This window comes from Sminthopsis crassicaudata, chromosome 2 (assembly GCF_048593235.1).
Source record: "Sminthopsis crassicaudata isolate SCR6 chromosome 2, ASM4859323v1, whole genome shotgun sequence".
NCBI lineage: Eukaryota > Metazoa > Chordata > Mammalia > Dasyuromorphia > Dasyuridae > Sminthopsis > Sminthopsis crassicaudata.
Window position 1 is genome coordinate 659,269,761 of NC_133618.1, and position 12,098 is coordinate 659,281,858.

General features: G+C 41.9%; 1 protein-coding gene across 7 annotated transcripts in view; it reads right to left on the reverse strand.

Moving 5' to 3' along the window:
* SGPL1 (sphingosine-1-phosphate lyase 1) overlaps positions 1 to 12,098 on the reverse strand; it is a 69,862-nt gene that overhangs the window by 40,480 nt on the left and 17,284 nt on the right. For all 7 annotated transcript variants that reach the window (XM_074296911.1, XM_074296915.1, XM_074296912.1 and 4 more), the window contains one exon: positions 2,896 to 3,061. In XM_074296911.1, coding sequence (XP_074153012.1) covers positions 2,896 to 3,061 — 166 coding nt within the window. The remainder of the gene's footprint in view (positions 1 to 2,895; positions 3,062 to 12,098) is intronic.

Sequence of the window (12,098 nt, forward strand, 5' to 3'; positions counted from 1 at the left end):
CTCTGAATGACAGCCAGCATCTGACTGTACATAATTTAATAAACTCTTGATTTTGCTTTAATAATTTGATGTAAAAGTACAGGATTTGACAAAGAATATACAGTTTTTACAAAAAAGCTTCTGGAGGACTTGATGGACAACAGACTCTACAGACATTCTACAGGAATGAAAAATGGATTGCCTTCAAAGGTGGAGGGCTGCTGGTCACTAGTGGGCCTTGCCCAAGGCCACTGAGAGATAAACCTCAGATAAGGTGGCCCAACCTCCCCATCCCCCCACCATGGGAATAAACCTTCTGGCCTCTTGGCAAATCCCAGGTCTCTACCAAAACTCAGCCTAAGCAGCGATCCAGTGCTAATGTAAGTCAGGGCCAATGTCAGTCCCATAGAAATCCATCCCAAACATACCCAGGCCAAAAGTAAACTTTTTAAACTTAATTTCCTCCATAAAAGAAAAATTTTAAACCTCATCAAATCACAATATAAAATACTTTGATATAAGTGTTATGGGAGCATTTACTTAATAAATGTTCATTATTAGGTACATTCCTCCTAATAATAAACCTAAGCCCAGGGAGGCTACAAAGATAAAGAAGATTAAAATCCAGTCTAATGGTGGTACTGTTTCACATACAGGATAACAGAGTCCAGATTTTTAAAGATTTCCACAGTTTAGAACACTAAGCTGATTCTTTTCAAGTGAAATTTTATAGGGATGGGGCAGCTAGATGGCACAGTAGAGGAGCTGAAGTCAAGACGACCTGAACTGAAATCTGGCTCCAGACACTTAGCACATCCTAGCTGAGTGACCCTGAGCAAGTCACTTAACCCCAATTTCCTCAGGAAAAAAAAAAGAAGAAATTTAGTAGGGGTAAATATGATCACAAACCAGAAAGAGACAAAGCTGGAAGAAATTTCACCCTCATTTTACAGATGAAGAAACTGAAGCTGAATTATGTTGTGATATGTCCACAATAATACAAGCCCCCTCATTCCAGAGCCAATATTCTCTCCTCACTCCTCTATACTACATCCCTAGAGCAAAATCTTACAATTGGGCTTTAAAAAAATACTTCAAGATAGGGAAAAATAGCTGGAGAAAATTCAACAGGAAAAGATCTGGGGGCTTTAGAAGACTTCAAATCAATGTTTTAAGTGGGATACAGCTGCCAAAAAAAAAAAATGTAATCTTAATGAGAAAGTAAGTGTCCAAAACTAGGGACATAACGTCACATGTTAAGGAGGACACTAATCTGCAGGAGAACCAAGATGGGGAGTTTGTGCCCTGTATCAATTCAAGGAAGAAACTGGAGATGTTTAGCTTGGAAAAGAGAAAGCTCAGCATGCCTATGGGAGTTGTCTCCAGTGACGTGAAGAATTACAGGGACACAAGATTTATTTTGCTTGACCCTGGAAGTCAGTGGTAGGAGAAGCTCCTTTTCAGAATCAGAGCTCTCCAAGGTGGCTTCTTAACACTTCAGAAGGCTCCCAAACATCTGAATAAAGGGCCTTGGAGCAGCTGATCTTTAAAAACAGGGAAGCTGCCCTGTGACTGGGGCCTGAGATGAGAAGGCCATCGTTGGCACACAACGGGGAAGGGTCTCTTTGGAGAGTTACAGGAAGGTAAATCTAAACTGACAGGCACCAAAACACAGAATTGTGTTTTTTTGAGGTTAGAAAAACTGGAAGTAAGATAAACTCTACAGGCTCAAAGAGAGGGAATTAAGGCTACTCTGCAAATAGCCATTGACCTACATTAGTAAATTTACAACATGACATAGAAGAGAACACTGAATGTAGTCTTTTTGTGGACATGCTCACCTGGGACACTGTCATCAGTCTGAAAAATCACAGCTACAGAAACTGAAAGCACCCACAACACTCAAATGCAGGTTATCCCAGCCACCCAATACAGTGCAGGGGGTTTCATTATGTTAATATTCAGACAAGTATATTCCCATGTGCTTGGTTTCCTCTGTAATTCTCTGTATTATATTTGATTTCTGTACTTAAAAACATTATACTGGGAAAGAGTCCATGATTTCATGAGATACCGTCCAACATTAATGCATTGTTGGTAAAGTTGAGATGATCCAGCCATTCTGGAGAACCATTTAGAATTATGCCCAAAGGGCTATAAAACTGTGGATACCTTTGCCCTAGCAGGGCCACTACTGGTTCTATATCCCAAGGATATCATAAAGGAGGGGAAAGGACTCACATGTGCACAAATGTTTGTAGGAGCTCTTTTTGTGGTAGCAAAAAAACTGGAAAATGAGTAGATGCCATCAGTTGGGGAATGGCTGAACAAATTGTGGTATATTAATGTTCTATAAAAAATGATGACCAAGCTGATTTTAGAAAGGCCTGGAAAGATTTACATGCACTGATGCTGAGCAAAACAAGCAGAACCAGGAATACAACGTATATAGTAACAGCAAGAATGTGCAATGAAAGGCTTGAGGAAACTGAGACAGAGGGAGGTAAGAAGACTTGTCCAGGGTGTCCCAGTTACTGAGTGTCTTAAGACCAGATTTTAATCCCTGACTCCAGGGGCTAGCACACTTTGCCACTGCCTGCATAAAGTAACAGTCATGAACTGCCATTCCAAGTAAGTCTGCATAGGGAATACAATTTGGAGGGACTTTCTTGACAGCCCAAGTTACTCCTCAGGCTTGAATCTAGAAGTTTATGATGACCCTGACTTTGATTTTTGAGAAATTAAGGAAATGAATATTAAAAAGGTAGGCCATAAAAGCGCCACTAAAACCCTCAGCAGATGTGATCAAGATCAAGAAGGCCAAGTGTCAGTGGGAGGCCAGTCCCTCCAAGGCTTGGAGCTGACCATCCCAGAATGGCCTTTCCTCATCCCAAAAACAGGTCGTTGGACACTTACTTTCAGATTGGAAGATGAACCCATACAGCCACACGATCAGCAAGGTCCACAGCACACTCCATGCAATCAATTGCCATGGCTCATATTTGGTGCAGTGCCCATTTACATAGTTCTTGGCATTGGTCAAGTATGCCTCCAGGATTTCCTGATAGGGCTCAATGGCTTTCTGGAAACAAAACACAAGAAAAAGAACTGTTATAAGAAAGAAAAAGAGGATTCAGTCTTTCCTGAAGTATTTAAGTATTCTTAGATTATTTCATTTGCCAATCACTATTTTCCTTTATAATTAAGAACCTCCGCACTCTTAGTCTGGCCTACTGTTTTAATTTTTGCTCACATCTTTTTTGCTTAGGGAACATAATTCCCCAAAAGGGAGAACTAAACATACACACACATAAATTAATACAAGATAACTAAATGAGGGAGGTAATCTAACAGCTGAGAAGTTAAAGGACGTCCCTGTGCACCTGAACTGTGTCTTAAAGAAGCATAGTGCTGTCACTGAGGCTTGCTAGAGGCGTGTAGCCTCCAAGAAACAAAAGGGAAGGGGCTATAACCATCAGATAACTTCAAGGTCCATCTGGCTGCAACTTAAGCAAGAACTTTATCTACAACAGACTCCACGGGTAGTCTCTTCTCCCAGACCTCCAGCTTGGACAAAGGTACTTTCTTCTAAGATAGCAATTCCAGGGGGACATAGCTCGTTTGGGTGTCAGACAAGAGAAGCACTAAGCCCACTGCTGGACCCAAGATTCAAGTCCTATGGATTAAAAGCTGCTCTTTAAAGCAACCATGATCTGCCCCTTTGCACTCTGCCATGTCAGAAGGCTTCTCCTTGGTCTTGTTTTGCATTCCAGGGCCAAGCAGAACAAGCCAAATCCCTCTCCCACATGAGGATTCTCCCTGTACATGATACAGAAACAAGTAGTTATGTCATATTCATGCTGCTGCCCCTCAAGGATTCAGAATAAGTGCTCTTCCAATCTGTAAGAGAGAAGAGGGGGTTCATTCTGAGGGCTCTGGCAAAGGATGGCACCATTAGCACACAGCAAGGAGAAGGCCCTCTCCAGAGGACACTGAGGAAACACAAAAGCTCCTCAAGAGACTGGTGTCTATCCTGGGCCATTCCCCAGGGCCGCCTTCCTGCTGCTACCAAACACAACGACCTACAGCAGAGGCAGTTGCCAGAGCTCGTGCTTTGACAGGATCTAAAGAAGCTATTGTCTACAAAAAGCACGATCAGCTTCCAAAAGCTAAAAAGAAGTTTCTGGTGGGAAAGTCTAGAACTGAGAAGTCAAATTTGTGACAGAGCGAGGGAAAGCCATTCAGAGAAAATTCATTCTGAAGATCATGGTTTCTACCTAATTACCAGCCTTCATTCTCCAACCATCAGGACAGACAGCAAGGAACAATACACACGTCACGCGGAGAGAAATAAATCAGATACTTGGATTTTCAAATATACAAGGAATTCAAAATCCAAAATTTATCCCTTTTTTCCAATTAAACTCAGTTTTATCAGTAAAATATACTCCATAGGTATGATTAGCCAACTAGCCTTTTAATTTGTCACAGATAGAGAGACAGAAAATAAACTTGATAGATGACTAAATGGATTATGAAAACTCAAAATGCAATATAACTTGGCAAATAGACTGTCTCTGGTTAGCCACAAGACCACCCAGTCTAAAGTTCACGTTTTTAAGAGGAAATTCAGGTCCTTAAAAAGTTACTTTTCATGGTCACACAATGGGTCAGTGACCACAACATCCTTCTCAGACCCATGTCTAGGCTTATCACTGCCCTTGCCAATTTAGCATAAACAAACAGCATCAGTCCTTGGGGATGGAGAGCCTTGCAAGGCTGCTCAGCTTAGCACTTTATTGGGCTCTGTGGGCCTGGCAGGACAGTGTCCCTGGGGGATGGAGAAGGCTGCTCTTGGATGCTCCAGTGTAGGTATACTCCCTAGAGAAAAGCCTGATGTAACCTAGCCTTAAGGAATCTTTTAACCCCTTCTAAGCCACAGGCATCCCAGGAGTCTCTGTTTTCAAGGTCTTGAATGATTTCACCGTTAACTAGTAAGCACCATGTACACGGGGGCAATTTGGGTGCTACAAATGAGAAGCCTGACGACATTCTGTAGGTCAAGCTTAAATGACACAGGTAGATCATGACTTATAGATAGGAATGTAGATAATGAGAGCACAAGAACCTTACACACTAATGATTACCTTTTTGACCACATCTTCTAGCTTAAAGCAGTATATTATTTGACCAGATACACACATATCTCTAACTCTCAAGCCTAAGTGCATATCCTGCCATGGCCTCCTTAGGAGGAGTCAAGGACTCAGACCACTGCCCAGACCATTTTCCTTCTGCATAATGAGATACACAAGCCTGGCACTGGCCAAGGAATGAAAGAGGCAGGAAGTAATCCCATTCAATCCAACAAAGGAAAGGGCCATGTACAAAGACAAAAATGAAAGCCCCTGATTTCTGGGGTGGATGGTGGACAAACGATAAATGCAGATAAAAGCAGGAATAATTGAGAGAAATCAAGAAGGAGCTGGAAAAGAGGTGGCCCCTGAGCCTCTGGAGGAATCCAAGGACTCTGAAAGTCCACAGGGAGAATAAGGAACACAGAACTTCTCCAGGACCAAGGGAGGCTGGTGGCCCAGGGTCTAGCTGGAGGGCAGCAGGGCATGGCCCAGAGCCAGGTTGGGAAGGGCTTCCAACGCCAGTGATCCTGGAGCCCCTCCGTCAGTAGGGGAGAGACAGGGCCAGCTTCTTTGGGAATCCTAAGGCTGAAGGAGGGACAGCCAGGAGGCAGCCAAGTGAGGCTGAGGCGATTTAGGAAGCCTCTTGGCCTATCGAGCTTCCATGCATCTCACAGAGCTGAGGCTGCCAGCAGAGGTGGGAGGGAAGGAAGTTTTCAGGCAGGAGTTCTTCATGCTGTGAGGAGGGTAGACCAGAGACAGGAGAGGCCAGAAGCAGGGAAGACAAAAGGGAGGTTTTTAAACAGTTCAGGTGAGAGGTGAAGCAGACCTGAAATACTAAGGAGCGGCCCTGGGAGAAGAGGAAAGATGAGATAAGAACATTATTGAGACAGTAAAACTTGGCAGCCAATAGGATACTGGTAAGAGAGGGAGACCCAGAGCCTTTTACCTCAAACACAAAGCCCTTTATGTAGCCCCTGCAGCCAAAAGCAGAGGGCCTGTGTTCCACAAGGAGCCTGCTGCCTCCAGAACAGGAGGCCGGAAGGCGGTGGCTCTCAGCAGAGAAGTCTGTGGGAGGGAAAGGTGTACAGAGGGAAACAACACGTTCCGGCTCGCACAGGTGGCCCTCCTCCAAGAAGCAGGCAATCAGGGCCTTCAGGAGAGAGACCGTGAGGCCATGGAAATACACCACTGATGAAGAACTGACAGTCACCAGCTCTTTTGTTGTTAAGTGAAGAACCTGAGGGATAGTTCAACGCTCGGCCATGGAAAATGAGGGTCACAGATTAGGGGCAGAGCAGGAATCCCATCCTTCTGTGGCCTCTCTGCCCAACGCTCTTCCCTCTCAGCCAGCAGGCGTCCTTCAGGATGCATCCTTTGCAAATGCTCATCACGCATACCACACAGCAAGAGGCATCCCAGGAAGCGATACTTCTGGTCGCCCTGGATGCAAGAGAAAGCCTCTCTGTCTTTAGAAAGACCTGCCTTGGTCTTGGGTCTTTAATGGCTCAGTTCCTCCTGCAGCATGCCCACTCGTCATTTCCTGGACAAGGACCTCCCTATCAGAGATATCTTCTAACCATATTTATATAACGCTAAGCCCTAATTACTGTCACTGAAGGAGAGGGAGGGGACCCTAGGTTGCCAAGGGAAAAGAATTCGTTATCTAGTTGACAGCATGTTAGTGACCTGTCTCTCTGTACTTAGAAAAAGCAGAGGGTTCTTTCACTGAAAGCATAATTGAAGAGACCCTCTCAAGAGCACAAGATCATTTCCACATCAGGCAATCTTTTGAATATACACAGATATGAGTTCAAATCCTGGAAGTATTACTGAATAGCTTAAGCAAAATCTTTTTAAATGCTGAATCAAATGTTTATTAAATGCAGTATTGCATACTGAATAACAAAGCACGTTGCAAGCAAAGCAAAAGGTGTTGCACCAAATAAAATTTGGAGAAAACAGTCTTTCATTCACAGTTGGGATAAGCCCCAAATTCAAATAACCATAATATACAACATTATATAAAGGAATTAGTGAAACACTACACAATGTGAAGTCTCCTGGAGAAGGACTTTACAGGAGTCAGGGAAGGTTTGTCATATTTAAGGGAAAATGCCTTTTTTTCCAAATAAGAAATTAATTTGAATAAACCAAATAAAAATATGTTCAGTCTTTGCATTAAGAAGAACATGTTGCACATCTCGGTAGCGAAATATGATTTGGGATGGCAATGCCAAACTCCACAGGCAAGTGGGGAGGATGGAACTTGCCTGACTTCAGGCCAGTGGCACTTGCTAGCAGGAATTTTATGGTCTGGATGGAGCGGGCCCAGGCACAGGGATGACCCCCATATCTCAGGAGCACTGAGTGACAGCACCAACAGCATTCTACACGACATAGGCCCCTTTCCTGGGAACTTCTCATAGACTGGCCATGGTATAGAATTTCTCCAGAAGACTTCATCTTTTTCAAACTGAAAAATAAAGTACCAGAACTGGGACTTTGCCACAAGGTGACTAGGAAAAGATGGCAGTGGACTCCTGGGAGTGGGCAGGCGGCTTCCAAGTTTCTTAAATTCTCAGGGATACCCTAAGCCTTCACAGTGCTGCAGTCTCCCTGCCATCCCCAAAACACAGGAAATAACTTTAGGGGGAAAATATAAACAATGCTCAAAATGTTAACAGGTTTTTGTCAGGATCCAGGACAATAAGTCTGCAAACTAATAGATTTTTGCCCATTTCCCACAGAGTTAAGGGGAAAGGGTAACTGAAGGTCAATGTCCTTGTTAGACACTGGTAGCAGTGACAGTGACTATTGACAAAGACAAACTCCTATGCAGATGTCACATGCTTTAAGCAGGGGCTAGAATGAAGTACACACAGTAGTGAGTCCTCTGGTCACTAATAATGACTGTTACTGCTCGTTACCTTGTACCTATCTGCCAAGTGTACTTCTGTGATACGAGAAAAATTTGTCATTAGCCTCCCTGCATAAAGAGCCATGACAGTGGAGAACAAGAAAGGAGACCTAGAGGCAGTCTCTGCCCAAATCCACACTTGAGCAAAGCTGACATCAGATCCCAACTATCCCTAATTGTGCCGTGACCCTTTCTGATGTGAAGAGACATTTTCAGTTTCCAAACAAAATAATCATACCATGATTCAGAGGTAATAAAACTGCTTCTGGCAAAGCATCAACTGGGAAATTTTTTAAATTAAACTTTAAAAGTAATGACATTCCAGAAATTAAAGTACAAAAAACTGCTACATATTGAAAATTAATACTTTGAGAGATAGGTCATGTGTCTTGGGCGACTTCACACATCATGGCAGTAGGTTAAGCTTTTTCCTACAAATAGTAACACAATTCTCTTTCCTTACTTACAGACTTATCATCTCCATTTCCTTCCTCCTACTTCTCCACTTTGAATGGAGAATGAAATTATGTGAACTATAAAATCTTTCAAAGTCCCTTTCAAGCCTAAATGCCTTATGACCTTCTCTTCAGGGTCCTCGGCTTTGGAGCTGCTTTTTCCTTAGAGGGTCTGCATTTGCATTCTCTTTCTAGGATCCGTCCCCTTTATGATCCACAAGCTAGTCAGGGAGCAAGCCAAAGGTAGAAGTGGAGCTGGGCCAGAAGGAAGAGCCCAGGAACTTCTGGGCCTGTCATCTTGTCCTCCCAGTTCTCAGGAGGAAATGGAACCCAGATGTAGTAGACTCTCACCTCTTTACCAGGGGATCGGTTTCTGTGACACCTCCATAGAAATTTCTAGATTGGATAGGAGAAATGGTTTTCTTTGATTTTCAGTTTTATTTTGTAAATGTGTGGCAGTAGAAGAAAGAATACAAAGGGACCCATCTTGCCAGTAACCTACACCATCTATGTTTTGCTTCAGAGAGGGCAGCTGTATATGATACGAGGTGTACTGGAATTTTCAAGAAAACAGTGCCAGAATCTCAGCTCTGATATCCATTGGCTGTGTGACATTGGCCAGTTGCTTTATGAGCCTTAAGTTTCTTCATCTGTGAAATGGGTATAATATTTACATTTACATTATTTGCAGTGTTATTTAGTTAAAGAGTTATTTAGTTATTAGCAAAATGATGATAATAATGATGATGATGATGATGACCTAGGTTGTTTTTTTTTCCCCTTCCCTCCTCCCATTTCCTATTAGCTTCCTTTGATTAGAATTAGACGGTCTTCAGAGGTCATTAAATGTGACTTGGACCCAAATGGGAATGACCCCTATATAGATATACCCTTGAAGATCTCTAGAATTGGGGATTCGTTATCTCATGAAGTAGCCTGTTCTTAGTTTGGACCACTCTAATTATTAAAACATTTTCCTTAGATTTGCCTCTTCCATTTGTATTCATCCATTCTAGTCCTGACCTTTGGAGCCACATGGGATAAATGTCATCCTTCTTTGATGTGGCTTGTCCTTTCACGTACTTACAAATGGTCCTGTGTCTGTCCCATTTCTCACTCTCCCTAATTTTTCTTCTTCAGATGAAATATCCCTATTTCATTACTTGATCTTACTACAGGTTTTCATCATCCTATTTACCTTCCTCTAGATACACTCAAGTTTGTCAGTGATTTTAAAAAAACTATATTATCTTTGGCTTTTGATTCACTTATGTGTCCTTTCACACTCTTACTTTCAGAAAATGATCTTTTGAAACAGATATTAAAAAATAGAGATGGGGGAAGGAACCTAGTTCAGCAAAACTCGCAACATAAAAGACCTAACTTATTGAATGCAGCAGGGACATTGCATCATCCTTTACTTGAGCAAAGGATCAGGGATAGACTTTTAGTACATCTCTAGGACCAAGATGACTTTGTGGTGGTTCTTTCATCATTGAAATCATTTTTATTATTTGCTATATTTGTTTTCTTCATTCTGCATCAATTCATGTAAGTCTTCCTCATCTTTATTGTATTAACTTATGGTCATTGTTCCAACATGTATAGACTCCTAACTTAGGGGAATTTACTTTTGTTTCTAGTTCTTTGCTGCTACAAAAGGACTTGCAATAAATATTTTGCCATATATGGGGCTTATCTTTCTAATTTTGACTACCTTGGGTTATATGCATTCAACCTCTGGGTCATTTTCATATATAATTCCAGTTTGCTTTTCAGAATAGCTAAATCAATTCTCAGCACCAGCATTAGTGTGCTTGTCTTTACAGAACTATTTCATTATCCTTAAAATATGAACTTAATATAGTATTCTGTATTTTGTCTAATCAAAGAGTACAAAGACACTTCATTTTGAACACCATAGTTATGTCAGAATAGTCTTCTATCCCTTTTTCGGGTTGTCTTTCCACACTGTTGAATCCTATGAGTTTGTGGTTCACTAAACTGCCAAGGCCTTTGGGAATTATTCTGACTCTTGTCCTTGTGTTTACTCTCCTGCTCCCTGACTAGCTTGTGGGTCACAAAGGGGACGGATCCTAAGAAGAGAATGCAAACACAGACCCTCTAAGGAAAAGCATCTCCAAAGCCGAGGACTCTGAGGAGAAGGTCATAAAAAGCAAACACTATGGAATCTAACCCACGGAAAGGTCACTTTAAGACCACAGGGCCACTAGATTTCTTAGCCCTGGGAAGGTATCCACAAGCTGGGTCTACCCCACTGCCCTTTTTTCTTTTTAAAATGATTCCATATGGGTTCGGATTCACTCTGGAGCAGAGTTAGCTCTCAAATAGTCAAGAAGAAAATAAATAGAAAAAAAAGATTTTTATGGGCCACAAGACACTGAAGATCACGAATGTCCAATAACTAACCACAGACTAGAAAGATGTTGGAGGGGGGGATCTGCCCCATCCATTCATTCTGTGAGACTCTCTTCTAGTCTCACTCTCTACCATTAGCAGAGAAAGACAGATGTATACACTGGTGTCTTACCAGAACATGCCCTTGGACTTGGCTGATGACATGCTTGGTACATTTTCCAGTCCAGTTTTCAGTGACAGATCAGAGGTCTACTAGCAGAAAAAATGGTCCATTTATCTAATTCATTCCAAGTACCCTAAAAAGAGTTTAACCCTCAGACTTTACTTTCAGACCCAGAGAAGGTGATGGCTTGAATGTGGGCCTGAAGCTTGGGTTCTTTTTGTGTCTGACTGCAAATAAACTACATGCACAAGGTCTTCTATTGATTCCTTATTGTCTGAAAGAGGAACATAACATTACATATCACTGTGAGATCCAAAAGGGGATGATAATCCACAGTGACATGAGGTTAAAAGAGACTAAAAAGAGCTGCTTTATTTCAAAGGTAGATGGTTAATTCAGTTTTTCTGTGAGCCTTTGAATGTACCAATTGACTGATTGGCCTGCCATTCAGACAGGGCACCAAGTCCATTGAGTTTATGGGAGAAATACAAAAGTCAGTGTCAATCCTGATTTATCAGGATTACACGCATAAAAGTCCATTGATAGGTTACAATTGATAACTAATCTTTAGCAAGATACTACCTAAGATCAAAACTTTCCACCCTGAAATTGTGTTATCAGGGAATAAGTTTTGCTCTCCTCTGCTTCTCTCTCTCTCTCTTTTTTTTTAAACTATCACTATTGCACAATCCAAGTCCCAAGAGCTTTTCAAGAAGAGCTGGAAACTCTGGCTTTACAGCCTATAATACCGTGGAAAACAAAAATGCGTTCCACCTAGCTTCTCACAGACTGCTCTGGGAAATGATCTGCAAGACTGACCAAGACAAGCTAATGAAAACTACATGGATTAATAAGAATTAAATTAGGAATGCAGGGCTGATTGCATATCAGGAAAACTATTCCATAATCAACCATATCAATAACAAAACCAACAGAAATAATATAATCATCTCAATAGATGCAGAAAAAGCTTTTGACAAAATACAACACCCACTCCTAATAAGAATTGAACTTCAAGCTAAGGATCAAGTTTACCCAACAAAGTGAGAAATTCTTCAGGAAAACAG